Source organism: Zea mays, chromosome 9 (assembly GCF_902167145.1).
Source record: "Zea mays cultivar B73 chromosome 9, Zm-B73-REFERENCE-NAM-5.0, whole genome shotgun sequence".
Classification (NCBI taxonomy): Eukaryota; Viridiplantae; Streptophyta; class Magnoliopsida; order Poales; family Poaceae; genus Zea; species Zea mays.
Window position 1 is genome coordinate 147,078,026 of NC_050104.1, and position 26,246 is coordinate 147,104,271.

The following is a 26,246-nucleotide window of genomic DNA, read 5'->3' on the forward strand; positions in this document are numbered from 1 at the left end:
CGTTCAAAAATCTTTCTGATTTTTTTAAGAGCTAGTTTGGCAACCCTGTTTCTTTCAAAGAATTTTGATTTTTTCAAAAAAAATTAGTTTATTTTCTCTTTATAAAATAGAAAACACTTAGAAAAATAGAGTTGCCAGACTAGCCCTAGAATGTTTTCCCAATAAATTACAATCACTGTGTATAATTATTTGGCCAGCCCCATAAATTATTTAAACCGAAACTGAAATCGAGCGAAACCAAATCTGAGCTATTTCTCTAGATTAGTAAAAAGGGAGAGAGAGAGGAAGAAATCAGTTTTAAGTCATTGTCCCTGAGATGTGCGGTTTGGCAACGATAGCCACCGTAATCATAGCTCATAGGTGCCTACGTCAGGTTCGGCAGCTCTCGTGTCATCTCACATGGCATACTACATGCTTGTTCAACCGTTCGTCTTGTTCCATCGTCCAAGCCTTGCCTATTCTGAACCAAGAGGATACCTACTCCCAAACAATCCATCTTACTCATGCAACTTCCATGCAAACACGCACATATGTTTCCTGAACCAATCCATTAAAGATCACAACAGCTAGCGTTCTCCCGCTAGCTTCCCTCTCTCCTCTGCCGATCTTTTTCGTCCACCAGCATGGAGAAGAGGAACCTGCAGTGGCGGCGAGGGCGTGATGGCATCGTGCAGTACCCTCACCTCTTCTTCGCGGCCCTGGCGCTGGCCCTCCTAGTCGCGGACCCGTTCGGCCTCAGTCCGCTGGCCGAGGTCGACTACCGGCCGGTGAAGCACGAGCTCGCGCCGTACGGGGAGGTCATGGGCAGCTGGCCCAGAGACAATGCCAGCCGGCTCAGGCGCGGGAGGCTGGAGTTCGTCGGCGAGGTGTTCGGGCCGGAGTCTATCGAGTTCGATCTCCAGGGCCGCGGGCCGTACGCCGGCCTCGCCGACGGCCGCGTCGTGCGGTGGATGGGCGAGGAGGCCGGGTGGGAGACGTTCGCCGTCATGAATCCTGACTGGTAAGTGCTCGATATCGCTCCGGCGTCCACTCGTTACATGCTATAATATAGTAGTACTAAGATATTTTGATCTGATTTTTTGCATTCTTGGGAGAAACGTCATGCAAAATTTGTTGTTTCTTGGCAAAGGTCAGAAGAAGTCTGTGCCAATGGAGTGAACTCAACGACGAGGAAGCAGCACGAGAAGGAGGAGTTCTGCGGCCGGCCGCTCGGCCTGAGGTTCCACGGGGAGACCGGCGAGCTCTACGTCGCCGACGCGTACTACGGTCTCATGGTCGTTGGCCAGAGCGGCGGCGTGGCGTCCTCCGTCGCGAGGGAAGCCGACGGGGACCCCATCCGGTTCGCGAACGACCTCGATGTGCACAGGAATGGATCCGTATTCTTCACTGACACGAGCATGAGATACAGCAGAAAGTGAGCAAAGCGACGTAACAATCCGGCTTCTCATTTTCAAACGCCTCTGTATTCTCTGCTGAAAGAGTAGCTCACCAGACAAGAGCTGAATTTGCAGGGACCATCTGAACATCCTGTTAGAAGGAGAAGGCACCGGGAGGCTGCTCAGGTATGATCCAGAAACAAGCGGTGTCCATGTCGTGCTCAAGGGGCTGGTGTTCCCAAACGGCGTGCAGATCTCAGAGGACCATCAGTTTCTTCTCTTCTCCGAGACAACAAACTGCAGGTAACAAAAATACTATCTGACGATGCTCATGATTCTACCGTATCCATAGTCATGAACACAAACCACACGAATCTGGCCTTGACCAGGATAATGAGGTACTGGCTGGAAGGCCCAAGAGCGGGCGAGGTAGAGGTGTTCGCGAACCTGCCGGGCTTCCCCGACAACGTGCGCTCCAACGGCAGGGGCCAGTTCTGGGTGGCGATCGACTGCTGCCGGACGCCGGCGCAGGAGGTGTTCGCCAAGAGGCCGTGGCTCCGGACCCTGTACTTCAAGTTCCCGCTGTCGCTCAAGGTGCTCACTTGGAAGGCCGCCAGGAGGATGCACACGGTGCTCGCGCTCCTCGACGGCGAAGGGCGCGTCGTGGAGGTGCTCGAGGACCGGGGCCACGAGGTGATGAAGCTGGTGAGCGAGGTGCGGGAGGTGGGCCGCAAGCTGTGGATCGGAACCGTGGCGCACAACCACATCGCCACCATCCCCTACCCTTTAGAGGACTAACCATGATCTATGCTGTTTCAATGCCTCCTAATCTGTGTACGTCTATAAATGTCTAATGCAGTCACTGGTTGTAATCTTGTTTGTGTTTGGCAAATTGGCATAATAATGGACAGATTCAATGGGCATTGGTGCTGTAGTCGCATCACACTAATTGAATGGGATCATGTTGAGCTCTCACTTTGCTACAATTTGCTCCAGCTTGTACGGTTGTACCCTCTTGCTCGTCTATAGTAAGGGCCATCTAAAAAAAACTCAAATTAGATCTGCAATACAAGTATGATTGGGCCGAATTTGGATTGTCACGGGTCCGCGACCGCGAATTGGGCTCGGTTTGATTTAGCCGACATAGTAGTGACCGACCCGAGCCGGCGGCGAGCCAAACCGAGCGGACGCCGCCATGGATCGCGAGTGGGGCTCCAAGCCCGGCAGCGGCGGCGCCGCCTCCGCGCAGAATGAGGCCATCGACCGGCGGGAGCGCCTCCGCCGCCTGGCCCTCGAGACCATCGACCTCGCCAAGGACCCCTATTTCATGCGCAACCACCTCGGCAGGTAACCCGCCCTAAACCCTAGCTTCCTCTTCGAACTCGCTTACTCGCACCCGGATCGATTCGCCTCGATCTATGCGCTGATTCTGCTTTTTTGTAGCTACGAGTGCAAGCTGTGCCTGACGCTGCACAACAATGAGGGGAACTACCTGGCCCACACGCAGGGGAAGCGGCACCAGACCAACCTCGCCAAGCGCGCCGCCCGCGAGGCCAAGGACGCACCCGCGCAGCCTCAGCCCAACAAGCGCAAGCTTGCCCCCCGCAAGTCTGGTGCGTCGCGTGAAAAAAAAACTGTCCACTCTCCTTTATCTGCAAAATTGATGTTGTTAATTAGTTTTCTTTCCTCCCTTTGCAGTTAAGATTGGCAGACCTGGGTATAAAGTAACCAAACAATATGATCCTGAGATGAAGCAACACTCGTTTCTTTTTGAAGTTAGTATTCCTTGCCAATCATCTTTTACTGATTTCAGTTAAGTTACTTGTTGTTTGCATTTTAAAGATTATTTCACGTCGTAGTATCTTTTTATATATAAAGAATGCTTAAGCTCGAATTTTGAATCAGGTGTATATCTTATCTGCAATTTATGTACTGATAAGGCCGACTGTCTGATAAAGTAGCATAGTTGATAGGTTCTCCAAATTATAGTATGCAAGTAATTGCCTATACTTTCTCGACTTTGTTCCTTGACTAGTCTTTTTCATCTGAAACTATTTTTATCTTTAGAAGTAATTAGCTTTATGCATTTGATTGGATAATATATTACAATACAGTTTTGATGAATACAACACTAGCTAATGACATTATACCTCATGATTCGCAAATTTTGCTTTACCATTTATTTTGTTACGATTGTACATTGGAGGCTCGGATCAATATCTTTTGACATTTTTTCATTTTAGATTGGTTACCCGGAAATCGAAGATAATTGCAAGCCAAGGCACCGTTTCATGTCATCATATGAACAGGTAAACCTGATCTCTGACTCTGAGCATGACGAGTGCTGACAACCCTTTGAACTATAGTCTATTGATTTGGTGTCTGTACTGTCTGGTTCACTAAAATCTATTCGGCTTATTTGTATAGAAAGTCCAAAGTTGGGATAAGGGTTATCAGTACCTACTTTTTGCTGCAGAGCCCTATGAAATTATTGCATTCAAGGTAATCTCGTCCAAAAGTTCAATGTCAAGGTATCAGGTACACTGGTCAATTACTGTTTTTGACACTGTTTGTTGCTGCAGATACCAAGTACAGAGATTGATAAATCAGCGAACAAATTCTTCTCTTACTGGGATCCTGACAAGAAGGAATATCTAGTGAGTTTGCATTCTTGTAAAAAATTACCTTGAATTTAGCTGTTTTTTAGCAATCTTGGTTTCACAGCTATGCTTTGTGTTTGGTTAACAGCTGCAACTGTACTTCAAGCCAAGACCGCCAGAAGCTAATAAACCACCACCAGCTCCTCCGGGGACTTTGCCTAATGGGACTGGGGTTCCTGGTGCTCCAACAAGGCCACCGGCGCAAGCCCCTCCACCCCTGCCACAAGTTCCACCGCCCCCGCCTCATGCACCTCCTCCTGCACCCATGGGAATGCCCCCTAGGATTCCTCCACCCCCTATGGGTGGTGTTCAACCTCCGCCGCCTCCTCCACCGCCAGTTGCAAATGGTCCGCGGCCAATGATTCCACCGCCACCTAACTTCACTCCTGGAGCACCCCCACCACGCCCTCCAATGCATGGTTTTCCTGGGCAACAACAGCAGTAGTTAAGTGCTTAGCAATGTTCCAGTAATTGACAGTCGGCAAAAGTTTCACGCTTGCTTGTGTTGCCTTATGTTTTCCAACTCAAAACTTTGAATGTTATCATAGGCTTACATGGTCTCTAGACTATACTCAGATTTGGTCGACCGATTTGGTCAAATTGCAAGAAATTGAGTTACATCAAAATCCAAGGTACAAAGGAAGACAACAATTAAAACCATCAAAATGGTGAAAGTGCAATGGAGTCAGTACTTGTTTGAAGAAGCCACATGGTAAGTGGAAGTCACGATAGGAAGCAATATCCATATCTCTTCGACTCAAGATAACTAGAAGCCATTGTTTTGTAGCAAAGTTTAGTTTGGGTTCAAAGGGATAGCTAGGAGGGAACGAAAATTGCTAATTTCTCTCGATTTTGATTTTCAATGCATAACACCTATTTTGGTTAATCTCAGGGCACATTTTTTCCCCAAAGGGGAGGTTGGTCATGACCCTATCATGATAGTCATTTCCATACTCATCATGAGAATTATATGCATTTGAATCTCAATTTGTTTAATTATGTAATCATATGTACTTTTATTTTATTAAAATGTCATGTTTTTATGTCAACTAAGAGTATAAAAGAAAAGTAGACATGACGACGAGATGACTATAGGGTAACGGTAAGTGTTATATATTGGAAGGTTGCGGTAGATAATAGGTTGGTCTATAGTTGATGTGAATGTCACGAGAGGATTGGAATCAGCTTAAAAACCAATTCAAGCGATTTATATGCAGCAGTACTCTTGTGATCATGAATGGTGAATCGCGCCATGTGTTTGGGAAACCTCTAGGCTTCCTTCGGTTCTTTTGGATTGAGTCCAGAAAATGATTCCAAGTTGAAATGGTTTACTAATAGTTTACTAATATGCATAATCATAATGAGGTGGAATAGTTTATGGATCGAATCATGGGTAACCGAACGGACCGAACGAATAGAAATAGAATCCGATTTTAATTCGATTCTTAAATTTTATATATAGTGTAAAATGTGGAACCCATTACCATCCCTCTACACCCGAATAAGTCAAGTGGCTACGGCAACGAGCCCCTCGCCAAAGCTATCGTTCAGCTACATGCTAGATGCTACCAACATTGTTCATGGCAAGATCGCTTCATGAAGACATGTAGCACGGCTGCACGGGTCACCATGGCCATAAACGACTTCGGAGACTGTCTCTAGCGTTCCGTGTAAATGTAGAGTTAAATTTGAAATAGTGGGTGCAATAAGGAATGAAATAGGGAGATAATCAGTTATTTTGTTGCAGACCTAAAACCACCCTTTTTTAATAAAAAATAGAGACCGAGAATGGAAAAGGTTATTTGTTCCGGCCTTTTTAGTGTGTTTTCCTTTCTGGCAGCTAATCGATCTAGTTTTTATGATTTGTAAACATGGATTTATTATTATTGGTTTCCGGCAGCATCAGTGAAGTTGGCAGTGCCTGCATGCGATGATTTCCATTCGCTTTTCTTTTCTTTTCTCGTGCAGAAAAATATTCCTGAAACTCCACTGGGCTTTCGTGCATCTCTCCCATATGCCATGTCTACAGGCTAGCGCGTTACTTCACAAGTACTCTCTGATTAGTTGCTGTAAAGTTTAGCTCATATCTATACTACACCATAAGGAACTACCGAGGGCGTCCACCAGGCGTCACCATGCCCCCGCCAGTCCACCACCATCGTGCGGCGCCTCCAACTGTGCCTGAGCCATCAGCGCGGCCACCTCCAATAGCGCCCGAGCCATCAACACAGCTGTCGCGCCTCCCATCAACACCGCGCCTCCACTAGAGCCATCCTCGCCCCAAATCCTAGCGCCCTTCCCCAGGCCGCCTTCCACGCCGATGGAGCCATCCTCGCCGCAGTCGACGTCGCGTCTCCCATCTACGCCTTCCTCCGCTGGAGCCATCCTCGCCCCAAATCCGCCCGAGCCATCAGCTCCTGCGCCACGCCTCCCATCTACGCCCGCCTCCACTGAAGCCAACCTCGCCCCAAATCCCAGCGCCCTTCCCTAGGCCACCTTCAACGCCGATGGAGCCATCCTCGCCCCAAATCGACGCAACGTGTGGGTTACTTAAAGACCATGCCACCCGGCATCACAATCTCCCCCCAAGACAGATTTAGTGTACATATATAAATACCACAAGGTCCTATGCGACTTGCTATCCCTAGTGATCTCTGCAGTTAATAAAGCAAAAACATTATTTCATTCTGACACAGCACATCCTTTTTTTTACTTAATTTATTTAAACTTATACCTTCCGGAACCATATTGGTAACTTATTTTCCTTAGCAAGACATATGATGATTTTACAACATTTTAGCAACAACAGTATATTGACGATCGGTGTTCAAACTTTTGTTTTCACTACTGTGATAATGCCTAAAATAAGGAATGTGTATTTTACGACACCGCATGTTTTTACTAGTGTTCGACGAACGCGACCGAGAAGTTACGAGCTGATTGGTTTGTAAAGACTAATTTTTAGTCTCTTTATTTTATTCTATTTTAATTCTTAACTCTATTTTATTTTTTGTATTTGATAATTTAGGGACTAAAATAAAATAAAATAGATAGACTAAAAAATAGTCTATAAAAATAAAAACCTTAGGAGGTGTTTGATTTTTAGGGACTACCCTCCATTTTATATCATTTTAGTCTCTAAAGCCAAATACGAAAAGTAAAACTATATTTTAGTTTCCATATTAGACAATTTATAGATTAAAATAGAATAAAATAGAAGGGCTAATTTTTCGTCTCTCTATTTTATTTTATTTTAGTGTCTAAATTACCAAATACATAAATTAAAACTTTATCTTAGTTTCAATAAAATAGAGAAACTATAAATATGTCCATAGAAATCAAATACCGCCCAGTACAGCACAGATTTGCCCCAGCTAGTATGTGAACTACTAGATTAGAAAAGCGGTGCATCGAAGAAGTACGCACTTTGCTAAAAGGAGGGTGGCATGACACCTAAGCGCGCGTGACGCGTCTTCCAAATCGGTAGCCTAGCCTCAACCCTTTCTCCACAACTAGTGTGGGTGTGTGTCTGTGTGACCCTTTGCTTGCGCGCGCTGTGGGCAGCAGCGCAGACGGCCTCTCGCCCTCTCCTATATATACCAGTCGACTTGCTCACGCATCAGCGTCACTCTCCCATCCCCGCCCCAAGGCACGGACAGAGAAAGATCTAAGCGCCGCGGCGAACGGCAACATATATGATGGTGAAGAACCCAAGCAGCAATGGAGTTCTCACGGCGACCGCCTTCTCCGACAGCAAAGCCAGGCCGGAGCGCGGCGTAGGTGGCGAGGCGGCGGGGAGGCCGTACAGGGGGGTGCGGATGCGGAGCTGGGGGTCGTGGGTGTCGGAGATCAGGGCGCCCAACCAGAAGCGCCGGATCTGGCTCGGCTCCTACGCCACGCCCGAGGCCGCGGCGCGCGCCTACGACGCCGCTCTGCTCTGCCTCAAGGGCTCCAACGCCGTCCTCAACTTCCCCGCTGCCGCCTCCTCCTCATCCTCCTCCACGTCCGCGTCCTCGTCCCACCGGCGTGCTCACAGCCGCGGCCACCCGGACGACGACCCGCCGGCTGCTGCCGGCGGCGGCATGTCACCGAGGTCCATCCAGCGCGCCGCGGCGGCGGCTGCCGCGGCGATCGACGACGACGCCGGCATGGGCGCCAGCGCCGCTGACGACAGGTGCTCCTCCAGCGCCGGCGCGACGACCCCGACGTCTGCCTCTCTGTCGACGCAGGGCAGCACCGCCGATCACGTCGGCCAGGAGCAGCACGCGACGACAACATCCGCCGCGGCCAGCACCGGCTCGCCGCCCGAGGGGAAGGAGGAGCTGTGGACAGACCTGGACCTGGAGGCGTTCGCCTCGCCCAAGTTCATGGATCTACTAATGGACACCGGCGCCGCGCCGTACTCGTCGACGTGGGAGGAGCCCGAGGACGACGGCGACGGCGAGTTGATGAGGCTGTGGAGTTTCTGCTAGGCCTCTAAACAGCATTCGGCTAGGGTGCAATGCATGCATTACAGCATGACAGGTATTGCAAGGAGTACCTAGCTAGGGCCTAGGTGCATGCATGCCCAGCCAGCTTCCACCAAAGATTCTTTTTGCTTTTTTGATAAGATCGAAAAGATAAATTTAATTATTTTGTACTCATGTGAACAGTACGTTCATGGATTGCTGAGCGAGCGAGACAGGGAGCATCGGATACTTTCTGCTAGATTTGCCTCCATTTTGCTAAAGAATAACAATTCGCGTGATTGCTTAAATCGGAAAGTGCTCGGAAGGACGCGCTTTGTGTCTCCGATCCTGACGAGGCTTCGCGTCTAAGCAGTTTGCAGTTGCACGCTAGCAGTGTGCTGTACTGCTGCTGATCTGTCGTAGTTTTCGGTGTTGTAAAGGTGAATGCACACGCTGCTTTTGATCCAGCTCGATCGAATCTAGCGCACCCGTCGTTCTCGTTTCCTTTCGCGTCTTAGTTTTAAGAGCTCTGCGGTTTCGCAGTATGAAAAAGTAAGGGTGATGCGTTCATCGGGCAGGACTTCTCAAGTCACACATAGTAGTACCTGTTTACCACGTGATGCTGGGCCTGTTTGGTTCAGCTTTTTTCTGACCAGCTTTTCTGAAAATCCGGCTGTAGGGAGAATCTGGCTGTGGGGAGAATCTAAGGGCCCGTTTGGCACAGCTCCAGCTCCTGATTCTAAGCGAGGATCTGGAGGAGTCGTGCCAAACGGGTATTTTTTTAAACTGATTCTCGTGTGGAGCCGAAAGATCAGGAGTCGTTTTTGTGAAGAAAGGTGGGATCTAAAAAAACCTACTCCACCCTCCCTTAAAACAGCTCCTCAACCAACCAAATATGGACCTCCCCTTAAAGTTTGATCGAAATTACCCGCAATTGCCATTGGACAAAAACATAACGAGCCAATTTATGGAACATTTGAGACTATTTTATGCACTACTATGATGGGAATATTTTATATGTTATTGTTTCATAATTTTTTCCGTATATGCATCCTACTTATTGGTTTACTAGGTGAGTGCCCGTGCGTTGCGACGGAAGTAAAAAAAATGTATGAAACATATAAACGGAACGACAAATATCACTATGATATGTAAAATTCCGTGTGGTAAACATTATCAATATCACACATTATTTCTAAAGAGTTAATTTAGATTTTTGTAATGACGGACAAATATGTCGACAACCATACACTAATCTAATCTTTTTTAGCGATATCGATAAGTCGCTGTTGTATGTTTGCAGGGATGATATATCGACACGAATTGTCCTCATAACTTAACAGATCAATTACAAAGTTACTTCGAATAATCTTTGCATCCTACACACAAAGACAACAGAGAACAAAACGTCAAATTTGTATTATGTAACCGGAATGTATGTTTGAACATGAAACGAGCGTACTACACTCACCCTAATAAATTCCATTCGTCTGTCATTCCCTCACATGGTCATAACTTGGAGAACGAGGTAGCTGGTATTAAGCCTATAAATGAATGTTTGGCCAACTATGTTATATACAATGATTATCATAGAAAAATTTAAACTGCTGAGAAGGTGGTACGAAGAAAATACCCTCTGAAGTCAATTGGAACACCATTCCGAATTGTATGTTCCCACTTAAAATATCCTTCGCCCATACATAATGTTTCTTGTTGTAGGCAATCTTATATTTCTTTGAGGCCATGATAATCGCTTCTGTGAATCTCTTGTATGACATGTGCTTATACCTATCTGTCTGCTTTGCATATGTCATTTCTATTTCCTTGAGCGGCCGAGAAGCAACTTGGAGGTCTGGCCACCTGTGGTCTTTTAACTCCTTACGTTGAGATATCATATCAATTTATCTTTGAAGTCCTTTAATCTTTATATATTGTAAAACAAAATCAGAGATTGGGATAAGTTAATAGTGAATTAGTAATTAGCTTGTGCATACTCACAGAGTCAGTGAGGTCTTTGCGGTCTTGTGAAGTACCAAGTGAATCGAGCACTTGTATCTCCATATTTCTTGCATTGATCACGACAAGATACCAATGCGTCTCTCGGATGTTTATCAGAATAAACACCTACAAAATAATTATAAATACTACATAACAATAAAATACATGTAAACACTAACTATTTTGTTTAGATTGCAAACTCAAATGTAACATGTCATTGTCTAGGTAAAGTAAAACCCTTCGTTCAGCGCTACATATTTATGTCATGTCTTTAATTGGACATAGCTCCTCTGTTTTAATTTCAACATCACCATCTCGCTTCAGGAAATTGAACTGGAAATCATTTTCTATGTGGACACGACCTCCAGATCGACACTTTAGATGCTTTTGAGCTTTTATTAAATTTATGTAATAGTCTATAACCTGCAAGTGTGTAAGTTGTGGTTAAAAGTACCAGGGTGAGTAAAAAAACTTATACATAACAAGGTCGCTAAAATTAAAAACTAAGCATGAATTACCTCGTCACCTAGATATGCATTCGGCTGAAATAAACATTCCATCGACTTCCTTTCAACAAAGGCATCATCAATAAGCACGACTTCTACCCTTGGTTCACAAGGAATTTCCTTAATAAAATCGATGAGGGCAAGATCACCATGCGTGCAAATATAGTCTAGAGCAAACAATCGTGAGATAAAACTAAAATTAGTTATCATAAAAAATACAAATTGATCCATACAGAACTACGAAAATTATAATACCTTCCGGAACTATTGCGGTTGCCACCGATTTTTTTGGCTTGGTATGACACAAGCCTACAAATAGAGATTTCATTCTCGCGGGACAAAAGTCTACATTCATAAGGTAAGATAGGTTAGTGTCCATGCTGTGCCATGTTAGTGAAAAAAATAAATGACGATTTAAAAGAGTAAGCCAACATGCATAAAAAATTGTTAGATGCATAATAAATTAATAAAATAAACCATGGAGCCATCTCTGAACTAATAGTGGACAAATAAAAAAATGACACATGATTGCTTCAATCTTTACGAGAACAAATAGGTATGGACGGACAAGAGTAGAGTAGGTAAGCGGTGTGTGATCCAAAAAATATTCGGGGAGAATGTACCATTAGCTCAAAAATGGTGTGGTTAGTTGACACGGATATCCTGTATTCTTCTCAACTCAAATATTGTTGCTCGCTCGACCACGTGCCCATAACGAAATCGTGAAACACGCGCGCGCAAGCTCAATTGACATATCGAGATGACACAATAGCAAGCAAGCAGAAATATATACAGAACGGAGGAAAATTCGATCGAGCATCTATACAAGAAAATGTCTATCTCTCTCTCTTCGTCGTGCTCGTGCGTTCATGACCGTGGTGCCCCCGCGACTGAGGCGCAGGAAAAAAGCAAACGTGAATTGTACTCTGCTCGTAGCAGCGCATGAAAACCAGCACGACGACGATGGAATAGCACCGACACGTCCACGACCACGCGACCACAGCGTGGTGGGCGAGCGGAACGGAAGGCACACATCGCCTATCATCCAGCGAATAGTCAAGGGAATATAAATGGTGCCTCGCATAGTCAAGGGAATAAAAATCACAAGAAACATAAAATAGATCACAAATTCAACACAATTACCTGAGAAGCTGTTGTGATAGGTGACAAATTCTGGAGGCGTGAAAAGAGGAAGAGCAGATAGAAACTGGGGGTGTGGACATGAGGTGCCACTCTGTGTCTGTGGATGCCCCACTGTCAAGAACCTTGGTGCAGCTCAAGTGAGTGAAGTCGCTGCGGGATCCAACGACAAACTATCACAACCACCTAGTTGCTTTGTTCAAGTACAGTGTCTCCTTCCGATCATATGATATGGGAGACTGCTTCTAGCAATGGGGTGACTCCGGAGCTTGGCAGGTCAGCACACCATCACCTGGTTGGGAAAATGAAGATGTGGGAGCTGAGCCTACTACAATGGGGTCAGAGCGGAGTTTCCGGGGACCAAGCGCAAGGACTGCATCGTATAGGAAATCTTCTGTTGTCAGGATTAGAGGACTGAACCCACCAAGAAACAAGCAGGTTCAAGGACATACAATGGGTCATGCTCCATTTGTAGCCGGTGAGGGCACTGTCAATTTACACCTTCCATCAATGGAGAAATTTAGGAAGGAAAGAGATCCACACATTCAAGGAAACAAGAGCTAGGGATCCACCTCGACTAATATTATGAAGATAGATAATGCACTCGCCCTACAGACATAAGGCAGGAAATAACGTGTGGAGGGAAACTCGTCTACACAGGTATGATTGGTGGCTTTCTTTCCAGCCTGTCCGCTCGGGTCTACACAGGCATGATTTGTTGCAGCCTGGCCGCTCGCCTAGCCGCTCGGGTCAGCTAGGCAGAATTTTCACCAGTTAAGGCTGTGCATATAATCTTATTTCTTGGTTCATTTTTTCTCCACACCAGTAAAACCGAATTTCACTACCAAAGCCTCGAAATTACAGAGTTTAATAGTTTAACAACAACGTGAAGCAAACAACACAATGATGTTGTTCACCAAGGGAACAAATGCATGAACTGACTACCGCCACTCCTAGAAACAAAGTTCAGAACAACTGACCAAAAATCTCTGAAAACACAGCTAAGTGTTCCTTATAGTTACAGGGCACCTGCCCGAATAGTGCGCAGGCTGCACCTAGCTGATACACACATACTGCACATCTTGCCTGTGAAAGAAAAGAGGGCCTTAGACTTCACTACTCCGCTCCCTGGATAACTTGCTGCTTCAAGTTCTCCATTAGTAGACCTGCCCAATATGCAAGAAAAAGGAACATATCAAGCAAGCAATCTCAGTAGGAAATTTTGCTATTTCGTTGTCGAAGCACACTGCATTCCTGGTACGCCAAATAGCCCAACAAACAGCAGCTAGCCCCACTGATTACACTGATTACCCTAAGGAAAAATATTGCCACCCCAAACCCATACTGATCAAGGCTTCCTGGTCAACAATCCGACCCAAAGAATAAACCAACAGACTCCCTTAGATCTTGTTCGGTTGCATGAAGATCGTAGGAGATTGAGGGCTTGTCCGGTTAGGGGCAAATTGAGGAGGATTGTCCTAAGGGACTTGCATTTGCTTTATTTGTTGCCTGAATTTTCCCCTCTCAAAGATGACATTAATGGTTTCAGTTTCTGCATTTTCATTGCTCATTACATGGAACAAATTTCTTTTATCAGTGCAAGCATAGTGTGTTTCAGTGGCAGTTGCATTCTAGAACAATTTCTGCTATAGGCGTTCCCATCGTGATGACATGGATTTTTCAAGATTAATACTTTCTTTGGTAAGCAGCATGTTAGAACTGTACAAATCTTCTGTTACCTCACTGTTGAGTGAGTGATGTTTTGAAGCTTCCACTCAGGCACCTATGTGGCCTGACTGGCACATCTTACACTTTCAGCCACTACAAGTGAGTCTACATTAAAAGTGAGTTTAGATTCTTTTGTCCACACATATATAGATGCGACAACTGAAATGTGTGCTTATGGAGACTCTGTAGAGACGTGATGTAGGACTGCAACCGACCTATGTTGGTTAAGTGTAGACGGTGCCATTGATCTTCTAGTTGTTATATAAAGAGTTTAGTTACATTGTATAGATACACAAAATATACGAACTTGATTAATTGTTCGTTTTAGATTGTCCATGGAATATGAACACACCTAACAAAAAGAATTTTATCCAATTGCAGTTCTTTTATATATAATATGCAAAAGCACGTAAACAGGTGTACCGTGATTATTACACGTGGTAGGAGGAGAAGAAGTTGTCGATGAGGCTGCGCTTGCCGCTGATTTCCAAGACCTTCGGAATCTCCTCGGGCCGGACCACGCTGTGGAAGGAACAAAAGCACGTAAACAGGTATCTGTCGAAGTCTTTAACACCATGAAAAAATATCAGTAACCATAACACAGATAGCATGCAAAAGCACGAACAAAAGCACGAAAAATGTCGTTGTGCGTCTTTGAAGGTGCGTCAACTGTTCTTTAGTGAATTTGGAATACTTGTTTCCTACAGAGCATCTACAATCATTTGGAATACTTGTTTTTCAGTTTATCCTCCCGCCGTGAATTATAAAAACATTTGTTGATCCAAAAACACCTTTGGAGTGCATTTTTGTACAGAAACCTACAGATCGGAACTTTTGGAGTGAAGAAATTGCAAATTAGACAATCTAATTAAAAAAATTTAAACCATATTGACATTCTGTTTCATGTGTTAGTAGATTTTCCCTAGCCTGATCCACTTGCACCAAGCAAAATGGTTGATATTGTGGATCCACACAAAAGGACAGAGATATCAGGAGTATCATGGATGTTTGTAAGAAATTAATAACCTTGTTGTGCATGTTTTCCCGTGGCAATATGTTAGAGCTATTGCTAGATCTCTCTAACTAATGATTAAGCCCACCGTGAGAAGCAAACAGAATCCTAACTCGAGAAATCCCTACAGTTAGAGAAAGCAAGCAAGAGGGGATGCAAAAGGTTGAGTAAGGCTAACCAAGGTACGTGCAGTTGCAGAGGAGCCGCAACACCTCCCAGTTCGCTGGTGGCGTTGCCGTCGCAGGGAAGAATCACCTTGCACCAACCACGCAGGAGTATAAGATTAAAAATAAATTTCATATTATCCCTGTATAGTATCATTTTCTTTTGTTTTCCCAAATAGCAGACCAGCCAAATAATATACCACTATTTACTTATGCAATAACATGAAATATTATTATGAAACACTATATCCGAGTACAATTTCTGAACTACAGATTAGTGATGGTGCTGGTGAAGAACCAAATGGAAAACAAGCACTCACCAGATTTCACTTTATTTTTGCACTAATGGGCGTGAATAACATACTTGAGAACCAGAAACTATATGGAGGACCTGCACTTAATTTTAATATTATACTACAAATTAAATTAGGTGGTAAACAGTATACAAGGATGTGGATCCTAAGAAATCTCATCTTAATTACCTCATAAACAAACTATGTCAGATTAGCATTCAAAAAATTCAACATGTTAAGACAGAGCCCTTTATGCTGAACGTAGGGAGTATCAGGTATGGATGCAGGAACATAATAAATGATGTCCAAAACTCAACCTGATCAGAGCACTGCCGAAAACAGCTATTGCAAAATGTTTTCATAGCTGCACCTGGCAGCCGGCACATACAACAGACAGAATCGTATAGACTGACAACTCTGATAACCGTTGCATCTCATCTCATGTGCTTATTCATTGCCAAAATTATAATGATGATATTGCTTTATTCACTGGATGTTGGGATGATAAATCATGTAACATTATTAGGAAATAACAGAGGTATGACTGATTTTCCATGGGCCATGAAAAACATCATTTGAACCACTACAATGGACTGGCCGTTGTAAATTTTTTGGTTCATGACTTCCCCTTTCTATTTTCCTTTTGCTTATAAAAAATGTAATAATACAAGTATGGACTTAAATGCTGGGTTGTTTTTGTTCTGAAGTATCTGAAATTTGCAGCTGCCAGCTAGGTCCACAGATAGTGTCATATGTACTTATGGGTTCTGATTGTAGTTTTTTGGTAACAGTGGTATGCTTATATAATTCAGACTTTGTGTAATATTGGTGAGTTCTTAGGAACATTATAGTAAACCAGTGGCAAAAGAAGGTTTATTCATTTCTTTATGCTGAAGAAAATTATGAGCATTGCTAGGTACCACAATGTCCTATTCATAATTTTGTAAGCAAAAGGACTAATTTTGTGTTGCGCCTAAGGTACTTAACCCAATCGACTGGACTTGGTGAAGTATCCTCACGTCTAGTTTGGGTTGACTCAATTACCATCTTTGCAAAAGAGGGCAAACAGAATGATGCCGTGTGGATCTGAAAATATAGAAATAGAATAGAATCAGGAAACAACTTGAGTTCTAATGCAAAGGAGTGAAATCAGCAAAAATACACACCTCCGAGTTGTAGAACTTAAGGGGTCCTTTTGATTTCGTAGAATGTTCATCCTCCTCGATGTTGAAAACAGGGTGCTTCCTGATTGATGATTCCATGCTGTCAAGGTATAGTAACCTTCATGTGCGATTATAAACTGCACCTGGCAGAACTGATTCTCCAAGAGCCTGAAGAGACAACTGGATCATCAATTAACCAGACATCGTTATTTTTGCAGACTGCAGGCGTGTCACCACTTAACCCAAAATATCAGATGAACCTCTTCCCTTTCATGGTTCTCTTCTCCCTCTCTGATTTACCTTTTTCAAAGATAATGCTGGAAATGGATTTATCAGATTAACTGACAAGTAATAAACATTATAAAGGTAAAATGATGTCAGTAACAAAACAGTACAATATCATCATTTTACAAACTGAAAACATCAAGGTCATATGCAGGGAAAATGACTCTGCAGGGAAAAGAACAATTCATCCATAACTTCCATTTTATACCACTAACTGTTTTGTCCTATACGTGTTTGAGAAATGAGAGGAGTGTTGAGAGTTACTTTTTGTTAAGGTTAGTACCACAACTAACATCAACAAGAGTTGCAGATCTCAAGTGGTCACCTTGCAGCCACCTCCTCTTCCACCCCGACTCCCGAGCGATCACCTGTTGCCGCGGGCGTTGTACATGGCTCGCCAGTAGTCGTAGTACTCCTGTGCCCCCATGGGCTCCCACCTCGCATCCACCTCCACCGCCATCCCGAGCAATCGCTTGTCCACGGGCACCCGCAGCGAGCGCTAGCTGCATCCAGGGAGGGAGCCAGGGTGGATCGCAATGCCTTGAGGGGTAGGGGCATCCACGCGACCGTCGATCCATACCCTAGATGCACCACCGTCGACCTCCATGGGTTGTTGCAGATGGAAGGAGGTGCCATCGCCGCTGCTATCGATGGAGGGCTGGAGGCGGACAATGGCTTGCGTCGTATGTGTCAGCGAGCCGCACGAGGAGGTCCTGCAGCGACACCCCTCTTGCATACCACAGCGTGCCGTCTCCTGGGCGCGGGAGGATGCGATCGCCCAGGCTGAATAGCAACTTCATCCGCTCGCCGCCCCCACAGCCGCCGCCGCTACCAGCGTCGTCCAACTCTGCGACGGTGGCGGCCATTCATGTCTGCTAGGCCCGCCACCCCTTCCCTCCCTTCCTCTATCTTCCTTCCCCTGCTGGATCTAACCTCGGGCTCCACCCACGAATCCAAACCCTAGCGTGGACAGATTCGTCTCTTGGTGTGCGGCGAATGTGAGGAGGGAGCTTTGATGGGGGGAGGGGGAGCACGGGAGATTGCCGGGGGTGGTGGGGCGGGGCGCGGGGGTCATGGAGGCAGTGGCATAGCGGGGATGGGGGGAGCGGGTGGAGCCGAATGCGCGAGGGGTAGGTGAAAGTCGCCTAGAGGGGGGGGTGAATAGGGCGAAACTGAAATTTACAAATATAAACACAACTACAAGCCGGGTTAGCGTTAGTAATAAAGAAACAAGTCCGCGAGAGAGGGCGCAAAACAAATCCCAAGCGAATAAGCAAGTGAGACACGGAGATTTGTTTTACCGAGGTTCGGTTCTTGCAAACCTACTCCCCGTTGAGGAGGCCACAAAGGCCGGGTCTCTTTCAACCCTTCCCTCTCTCAAACGATCCCTCGGATCGAGTGAGCTTTCTTTTCTCAATCACTTGGAGCACAAAGTTCCCACAAGGACCACCACAAGTTTGGTGTCTCTTGCCTCAATTACAAGTGAGTTTGATTGCAATGAAGGAATCAAGAAAGCACGATTTAAAAGGCCAAGCGACAAGAGCGACAAATAACACACGGATCACTTTCTCTCTCAAGTCACTAATCACTAATGATCTCTTTTCTCAATTGTGAAACTTGGAGAGATGGAGGCTTTGAATGTGTCTTGGAATAGATTGCTAGCTCTTGTATTGAATGTTGAAGGTTGGAATGCTTGGGTGAAGTGAATGGAGGTGGTTGGGGTTGTATTTATAGCCACCAACCACTTCCTAGCCGTTGGGCCATTCTGCTGAGCGCGGACGGTCCGCCCTCCTGGTGCGGACGGTCCGCCCCTGTAGATCAACGGCTGAAAATGCAACGGTCAGCAGTAACGGCTATATCAACGGCTATATTGCATTTAATGCGTCGTCAGATGTCAGACAGAGCCAGTCGCGGACGGTCCGGTCGAGCACCCCGGACGGTCCGCGAGGCCCTCTATAATTCATTTCTCCGAACCCGTCACCTTCGGGTTTTTCGGTTTCTTACCGACCGGACGGTCCGCGCCTGAGGCCGGACGGTCCGCGCGAGGGCTCGGACGGTCTTTGCTTTTCCTCCGGACAGTCTGTAGTGGAAACTTGTGTTTTTGCATTGGTTCTGTCCGAGGGGTATCCCGATGTCGCGGACGGTCCGCCGCAAGAGCCCGGACGGTCCGCGCTTGGCCTGTTTTTCCAAAAAGCTTCTCCTGTCCGGAATAATCTACGGTATTCCGGACAGTCGAATTAGTATAGTTGTAGATGAACCTTTGGCACCTGTAGAACGTATAATCTAGAGCAAACTAGTTAGTTCATCAATTTGTGTTTGGCAATTCAACCATCAAAATAACTTAGGAACTAGGTGTAAGCCTAATTCCCTTTCAATCTCCCCCTTTTTGGTGATTGATGCCAACACAAACCAAAGCAAATATAAAAGTGCATAATTGAACTAGTTTGCATAATGTAAGTGCAAAGGTAGCTTGGAATTGAGTCAATATAAATACTTACAAAATATGCATGAATTGTTTCTTTCTTATATAACATTTTGGACCACGCTTGCACCACATGTTTTTGCAAACTCTTTTGTAAATCCTTTTCAAAGTTCTTTTTGCAAATAGTCAAAGGTAAATGAATAAGATTTTGAGAAGCATTTTCAAGATTTGAAATTTTCTCCCCCTGATTCAAATGCTTTTCCTTTGACTAAGCAAAACTCCCCCTAAATGAGATCCTCCTCTTAGTGTTCAAGAGGGTTTTGATATATCATTTTTGAAATACTATTTTCCCCTTTTGAACACAATAGGAAACCAATTGATAATATTCTTGGAAACACGAATTTTTGAAATTGGTGGTGGTGCGGTCCTTTTGCTTTGGGCTCTTACTTTCTCCCCCTTTGGCATGAATCGCCAAAAACGGAATCATTAGAGCCCTTTAAGTGCTATCTTCCTCTTTGGTCATAAATAAATGAGTTAAGATTATACCAAAGACGAAGTCCGGTCCTTTTGCTTTGGGCTTCTTTCTTTCTCCCCCAAAGACAAAGTCCTTTTCTTTGATGCTCATGCTTTTCTCCCCCAAGAATGGAGAGTTGCTTGGAGTGACGGCGAAGGATGAGTTACGGAGTGGAAGCCTTTGTCTTCGCCGAAGACTCCAATTCCCTTTCAATACACCTATGACTTGGTTTGAAATAGACTTGAAAACACATTAGTCATAGCATATGAAGGAGATATGATCAAAGGTATACAAATGAGCTATGAGTGCAAGTTAACAAAAGAAATTCCTAGAATCAAGAATATTTAGCTCATGCCTAAGTTTGTTAAAGGTTTGTTCATCAAGAGGCTTGGTAAAGATATCGGCTAATTGATCTTTAGTATTAATGTAAGAAATCTCGATATCCCCCTTTTGTTGGTGATCCCTTAAAAAGTGATACCGAATGGCTATGTGTTTAGTGCGGCTATGCTCGACGGGATTGTCGGCCATTTTGATTGCACTTTCATTATCACATAGCAAAGGGACTTTGGTTAATTTGTAACCGTAGTCCCGCAGGGTTTGCCTCATCCAAAGTAATTGCGCACAACAATGGCCTGCGGCAATGTACTCGGCTTCGGCGGTGGAAAGAGCGACCGAATTTTGCTTCTTTGAAGCCCAAGACACCAAGGATCTTCCCAAGAACTGGCAAGTCCCCGATGTGCTCTTCCTATTGATTTTGCACCCCGCCCAATCGGCATCCGAATAACCAATTAAATCAAATGTGGATCCCCTAGGATACCAAAGCCCAAACTTAGGAGTATAAGCCAAATATCTCAAGATTCGTTTCACGGCCGTAAGGTGAGCTTCCTTAGGGTCGGCTTGGAATCTTGCACACATGCATACGGAAAGCATAATATCCGGTCGAGATGCACATAAGTAGAGTAAAGAACCTATCATCGACCGGTATACCTTTTGATCCACGGACTTACCTCCCGTGTCGAGGTCGAGATGCCCATTTGTTCCCATGGGTGTCTTGATGGGTTTGGCATCTTTCATTCCAAACTTGCTAAGAATATCTTGAGTGTACTTCGTTTGGCTTAGGAAGGTGCCCTCTTGGAGTTGCTTTACTTGGAATCCTAAGAAATACTTCAATTCCCCCATCATAGACATCTCGAATTTCTGTGTCATAATCCTACTAAACTCTTCACATGTAGACTCGTTAGTAGACCCAAATATAATATCATCAACATAAATTTGGCATACAAACAAGTCATTTTCAAGAGTTTTAGTAAAGAGTGTAGGATCGGCCTTTCCGACTTTGAATCCATTTGCAATAAGAAAATCTCTAAGGCATTCATACCATGCTCTTGGGGCTTGCTTGAGCCCATAAAGCGCCTTAGAGAGCTTATAGACATGGTTAGGATACTCACTGTCTTCAAAGCTGGGAGGTTGCTCAACATAGACCTCTTCCTTGATAGGTCCATTGAGGAAGGCACTTTTCACGTCCATTTGATAAAGCTTAAAGCCATGGTAAGTAGCATAGGCTAATAATATACGAATTGACTCAAGCCTAGCTACGGGTGCATAGGTTTCACCGAAATCCAAACCTTCGACTTGGGAGTATCCCTTGGCCACAAGTCGAGCTTTGTTCCTTGTCACCACACCATGCTCGTCTTGCTTGTTGCGGAAGACCCATTTGGTTCCTACAACATTTTGATTAGGACGTGGAACTAAATGCCATACCTTATTCTTCGTGAAGTTGTTGAGCTCCTCTTGCATCGCCACCACCCAATCCGAATCTTGAAGTGCTTCCTCTACCCTGTGTGGCTCAATAGAGGAAACAAAAGAGTAATGTTCACAAAAATGAGCAACACGAGATCTGGTGGTTACCCCCTTATGAATGTCGCCGAGGATGGTGTCGACGGGGTGATCTCGTTGGATTGCTTGGTGGACTCTTGGGTGTGGCGGCCTTGGTTCTTGCTCATTTTCTTGATTATTTGCATCTCCCCCTTGATCATTGCCATCATCTTGAGGTGGCTTATTTGATTGATCTTCTTCTTCATCAACTTGAGCCTCTTCCTCATCTTGAGTTGGTGGAGATGCTTGCATGGAGGAGGATGGTTGATCTTGTGCATTTGGAGGCTCTTCAGATTCCTTAGGACACACATCCCCAATGGACATGTTCCTTAGCGCGATGCACGGAGCCTCTTCATCACCTATCTCATCAAGATCAACTTGCTCTACTTGAGAGCCGTTAGTTTCATCAAACACAACGTCACATGAGACTTCAACTAGTCCAGTGGACTTGTTAAAGACCCTATATGCCCTTGTGTTTGAGTCATATCCTAGTAAAAAGCCTTCTACAGTCTTAGGAGCAAATTTAGATTTTCTACCTCTTTTAACAAGAATAAAGCATTTGCTACCAAAGACTCTAAAATATGAAATGTTGGGCTTTTTACCGGTTAGGAGTTCATACGATGTCTTCTTGAGGATTCGGTGAAGATATAATCGGTTGATGGCGTAGCAAGCGGTGTTGACTGCCTCGGCCCAAAACCGATCCGAAGTCTTGTACTCATCAAGCATGGTCCTTGCCATGTCCAATAGAGTTCTATTCTTCCTCTCCACTACACCATTTTGTTGTGGCGTGTAGGGAGAAGAGAACTCATGCTTGATGCCCTCCTCCTCAAGGAAGCCTTCAATTTGAGAATTCTTGAACTCCGTCCCGTTGTCGCTTCTTATTTTCTTGATCCTTAAGCCGAACTCATTTTGAGCCCGTCTCAAGAATCCCTTTAAGGTCTCTTGGGTTTGAGATTTTTCCTGTAAGAAGAATACCCAAGTGAAGCGAGAATGATCATCCACAATAACAAGACAGTACTTACTCCCGCCGATGCTTATGTAAGCGATCGGGCCGAATAGATCCATGTGCAGGAGCTCTAGTGGCCTGTCGGTCGTCATTATGTTCTTATGCGGATGATGAGAGCCAACTTGCTTTCCTGCTTGGCATGCGCTACAAATCCTGTCTTTCTCAAAATGAACATTGGTTAGTCCTAAAATGTGCTCTCCCTTTAGAAGCTTATGAAGATTCTTCATTCCAACATGGGCTAGTCGGCGGTGCCAGAGCCAACCCATGTTAGTCTTAGCAATTAAGCAAGTGTCGAGTTCAGCTCTATCAAAATCTACCAAGTATAGCTGACCCTCTAACACTCCCTTAAATGCTATTGAATCATCACTTCTTCTAAAGACAGTGACACCTATATTAGTGAATAGACAGTTGTAGCCCATTTGACATAATTGAGAAACAGAAAGCAAGTTGTAATCTAAAGAATCAACAAGAAAAACATTGGAAATAGAATGGTCAGGAGATATAGCAATTTTACCCAAACCTTTGACCAAACCTTGATTTCCATCCCCGAATGTGATCGCTCTTTGGGGATCTTGGTGTTTCTCATATGAGGAGAACATCTTCTTCTCCCCTGTCATGTGGTTTGTGCACCCGCTGTCGAGTATCCAACTTGAGCCCCCGGATGCATAAACCTGCAAAACAATTTTTGTTCTTGATTTTAGGTACCCAAATGGTTTTGGGTCCTTTGGCATTAGAAACAAGAACTTTGGGTACCCAAACACAAGTCTTGGAGCCCTTGTGTTTGCCCCCAACATATTTGGCAACTACCTTGCCAGATTTGTTAGTCAAAACATAAGATGCATCAAAAGTCTTAAATGAAATATCATGATCATTTGATGCACTAGGAGTTTTCTTTCTAGGCAACTTAGCATTGGTTGGTTGTCTAGAGCTAGATGTCTCACCCTTATACATGAAAGCATGATTAGGGCCAGAGTGAGACTTCCTAGAATGAATTCTCCTAATTTTGCTCTCAGGATAACCGGCAGGGTACAAAATGTAACCCTCGTTATCCTGAGGCATGGGAGCCTTGCCCTTAACAAAATTAGACAATCTCTTAGGAGGGGCACTAAGTTTGACATTGTCTCCCCTTTGGAAGCCAATGCCATCCTTGATGCCAGGGTGTCTCCCACTATAGAGCATACTTCTAGCAAATTTAAATTTTTCATTTTCTAAGTTATGCTCGGCAATTTTTGCATCTAATATTGCTATATGATCATTTTGTTGTTTAATTAAAGCCATATGATCATGAATAGCATCAATGTTAACATCTCTACATCTAGTGCAAATAGATACATGCTCAACGATAGATGTAGAGGGTTTGCAAGATTTTAATTCTACAACCTTAGCTTGTAGCATGTCATTCTTAGTTCTAAGGTCGGAAATAGTAGCATTGCAAACATCAAGATCTTTAGCCTTAGCAAGCAATTTTTCATTTTTAATTCTAAGGCTAGCTAGGGAAGCATTCAACTCATCAATCCTAGCAAGTAAATCAACATTTTCTTCTCTAGGATTTGAAGTTGAAACATTGCAAACATGTGAATCAACCTTACCATTTAAACTAGCATTTTCATTCCTAAGGTTGTCAATCATCTCACGGCAGGTGCTTAGCTCACTAGATAATTTTTCACATTTCTCAATTTCTAGAGCAAAAGCATTTTTAACCTTAACATGTTTCTTGTTTTCTTTAATTAGACAGTCCTCTTGAGAATCCAAAAGGTCATCTTTTTCATGAATAGCACTAATTAATTTATTTAATTTTTCTTTTTGTTCCATGTTAAGATTGGCAAAAAGAGTACGCAAGTTATCCTCCTCATCACTAGCATTTTCATCACTAGAGGTTTCATATTTAGTGGAGGATCTTGATTTTACCTTCTTCCTTTTGCCGTCCTTTGCCATGAGGCACTTGTGGCCGACGTTGGGGAAGAGAAGTCCCTTGGTGACGGCGATGTTGGCGGCGTCCTCGTCGTCGGAGGAGTCGCTTGAGCTTTCGTCGGAGTCCCACTCGCGACAAACATGGGCATCGCCGCCCTTCTTCTTGTAGTACCTCTTCTTCTCCTTTCTTCTCCCCTTCTTGTCGTCGCCTCGGTCACTATCACTTGATATAGGACATTTAGCAATAAAATGACCGGGCTTACCACATTTGTAGCAAACTTTCTTGGAGTGGGACTTGTAGTCTTTCCCTCTCCTTTGCTTGAGGATTTGGCGGAAGCTCTTGATGACGAGCGCCATTTCCTCATTGTCGAGCTTGGAGGCGTCTATTGGTTGTCGACTTGGTGTAGACTCCTCCTTCTTGTCCTCTGTCGCCTTGAATGCGACGGGTTGAGCTTCGGATGTGGAGGGATCATCAAGCTCGTTGATCTTTCTCGAGCCTTCGATCATGCACTCAAAACTTACAAAATGCCCGATTACTTCCTCGGGGGTCATTTTAGTATATCTAGGATTTCCACGAATTAATTGAACTTGAGTAGGGTTAAGGAAAATAAGAGATCTTAGAATAACCTTAACCATTTCATGGTCATCCCACTTTACGCTCCCGAGGTTGCGCACTTGGTTCACCAAAGTCTTGAGCCGGTTGTACATGTGTTGTGGCTCTTCACCTTTGCGAAGCCGGAACCGACCGAGCTCCCCCTCGATCGTTTCCCGCTTGGTGATCTTGGTGAGCTCGTCTCCCTCGTGTGCGGTTTTGAGCACATCCCAAACCTCCTTGGCACTCTTCAACCCTTGTACTTTGTTATACTCCTCTCTACTTAAAGAGGCAAGGAGTATCGTTGTTGCTTGAGAGTTGAAGTGCTTGATTTGGGCCACCTCATCCTCATCATAATCCTTATCCCCTACGGACGGTACCTGTGCACCAAACTCAACAACATCCCATATACTTTTGTGGAGTGAGGTTAGATGAAATCGCATTAAATCACTCCACATAGCATAATCTTCACCATCAAAAGTTGGTGGTTTGCCTAATGGGACGGAAAGTAAAGGTGCATGTTTAGAAATGCGAGGATAGTGTAGGGGAATCTTACTAAACTTCTTACGCTCTTGGCGTTTAGAAGTTACGGAGGGCGCATCGGAGTCGGAGGTAGATGTTGATGAAGTGTCGGTCTCGTAGTAGACCACTTTTCTCATCCTCTTTTGCTTGTCCCCATTCCGGTGCGGCTTGTGGGAGGAAGATCTTTCCTTCTTCTCTTTGTGGTGAGAAGAAGATTTCTTCTCCTTCCCTTTGTTGGAGGAGCTCTTTTTCTTCTCCCTCCTTTTGGTGCGGGACTCTTCCGATGAAGTGCTCCCGTGGCTTGTAGTGGGCTTTTCGCCGGTCTCCATCTCCTTCTTGGCGTGATCTCCCGACATTACTTCGAGCGGTTAGGCTCTAATGAAGCACCGGGCTCTGATACCAATTGAAAGTCGCCTAGAGGGGGGGGTGAATAGGGCGAAACTGAAATTTACAAATATAAACACAACTACAAGCCGGGTTAGCGTTAGTAATAAAGAAACGAGTCCGCGAGAGAGGGCGCAAAACAAATCCCAAGCGAATAAGCAAGTGAGACACGGAGATTTGTTTTACCGAGGTTCGGTTCTTGCAAACCTACTCCCCGTTGAGGAGGCCACAAAGGCCGGGTCTCTTT

General features: G+C 44.8%; 3 protein-coding genes across 3 annotated transcripts; all 3 read left to right on the plus strand.

Annotated features, from left to right (window-relative positions):
• The first annotated feature begins 532 nt into the window (after nt 1–532).
• Nucleotides 533–2,359, plus strand: LOC103639328 (uncharacterized). Its single transcript, NM_001324231.1, has 4 exons — nt 533–1,000; nt 1,130–1,414; nt 1,512–1,679; nt 1,766–2,359. Exons 1-4 carry the CDS (start codon nt 624–626, stop codon nt 2,172–2,174), a joined length of 1,239 nt encoding a protein of 412 aa, NP_001311160.1. The 5' UTR covers nt 533–623; the 3' UTR covers nt 2,175–2,359.
• A 205-nt stretch (nt 2,360–2,564) lies between these two features.
• Nucleotides 2,565–5,030, plus strand: LOC100273898 (male sterile45). The gene is given in 7 exon segments (NM_001148290.1): nt 2,565–2,723; nt 2,820–2,989; nt 3,075–3,151; nt 3,620–3,685; nt 3,804–3,878; nt 3,959–4,033; nt 4,125–5,030. Coding segments are annotated over 7 exon segments (972 nt in total). The 5' UTR covers nt 2,565–2,571; the 3' UTR covers nt 4,482–5,030.
• Nucleotides 5,031–7,649: 2,619 nt separating this feature from the next.
• On the plus strand, nt 7,650–8,951 carry LOC103639329 (ethylene-responsive transcription factor ERF014). Its single transcript, XM_023301071.2, has 2 exons — nt 7,650–8,560; nt 8,689–8,951. The coding sequence occupies exon 1, from the start codon at nt 7,732–7,734 to the stop codon at nt 8,506–8,508; it is 777 nt and encodes a 258-aa protein (XP_023156839.1). The 5' UTR covers nt 7,650–7,731; the 3' UTR covers nt 8,509–8,560; nt 8,689–8,951.
• The last annotated feature ends 17,295 nt before the right edge of the window (nt 8,952–26,246 follow it).

Excerpts from the sequence above, each read along its gene's own strand:
- LOC103639328 (NM_001324231.1), top strand. The coding sequence starts at position 624 with ATGGAGAAGAGGAACCTGCAGTGGCGGCGAGGGCGTGATGGCATCGTG. Across the intron at positions 1,001-1,129 it reads GCCGTCATGAATCCTGACTG|GTCAGAAGAAGTCTGTGCCA; the intron begins GTAAGTGCTCGA and ends TTCTTGGCAAAG. Across the intron at positions 1,680-1,765 it reads TCCGAGACAACAAACTGCAG|GATAATGAGGTACTGGCTGG; the intron begins GTAACAAAAATA and ends GGCCTTGACCAG.
- LOC103639329 (XM_023301071.2), top strand. The coding sequence starts at position 7,732 with ATGATGGTGAAGAACCCAAGCAGCAATGGAGTTCTCACGGCGACCGCC.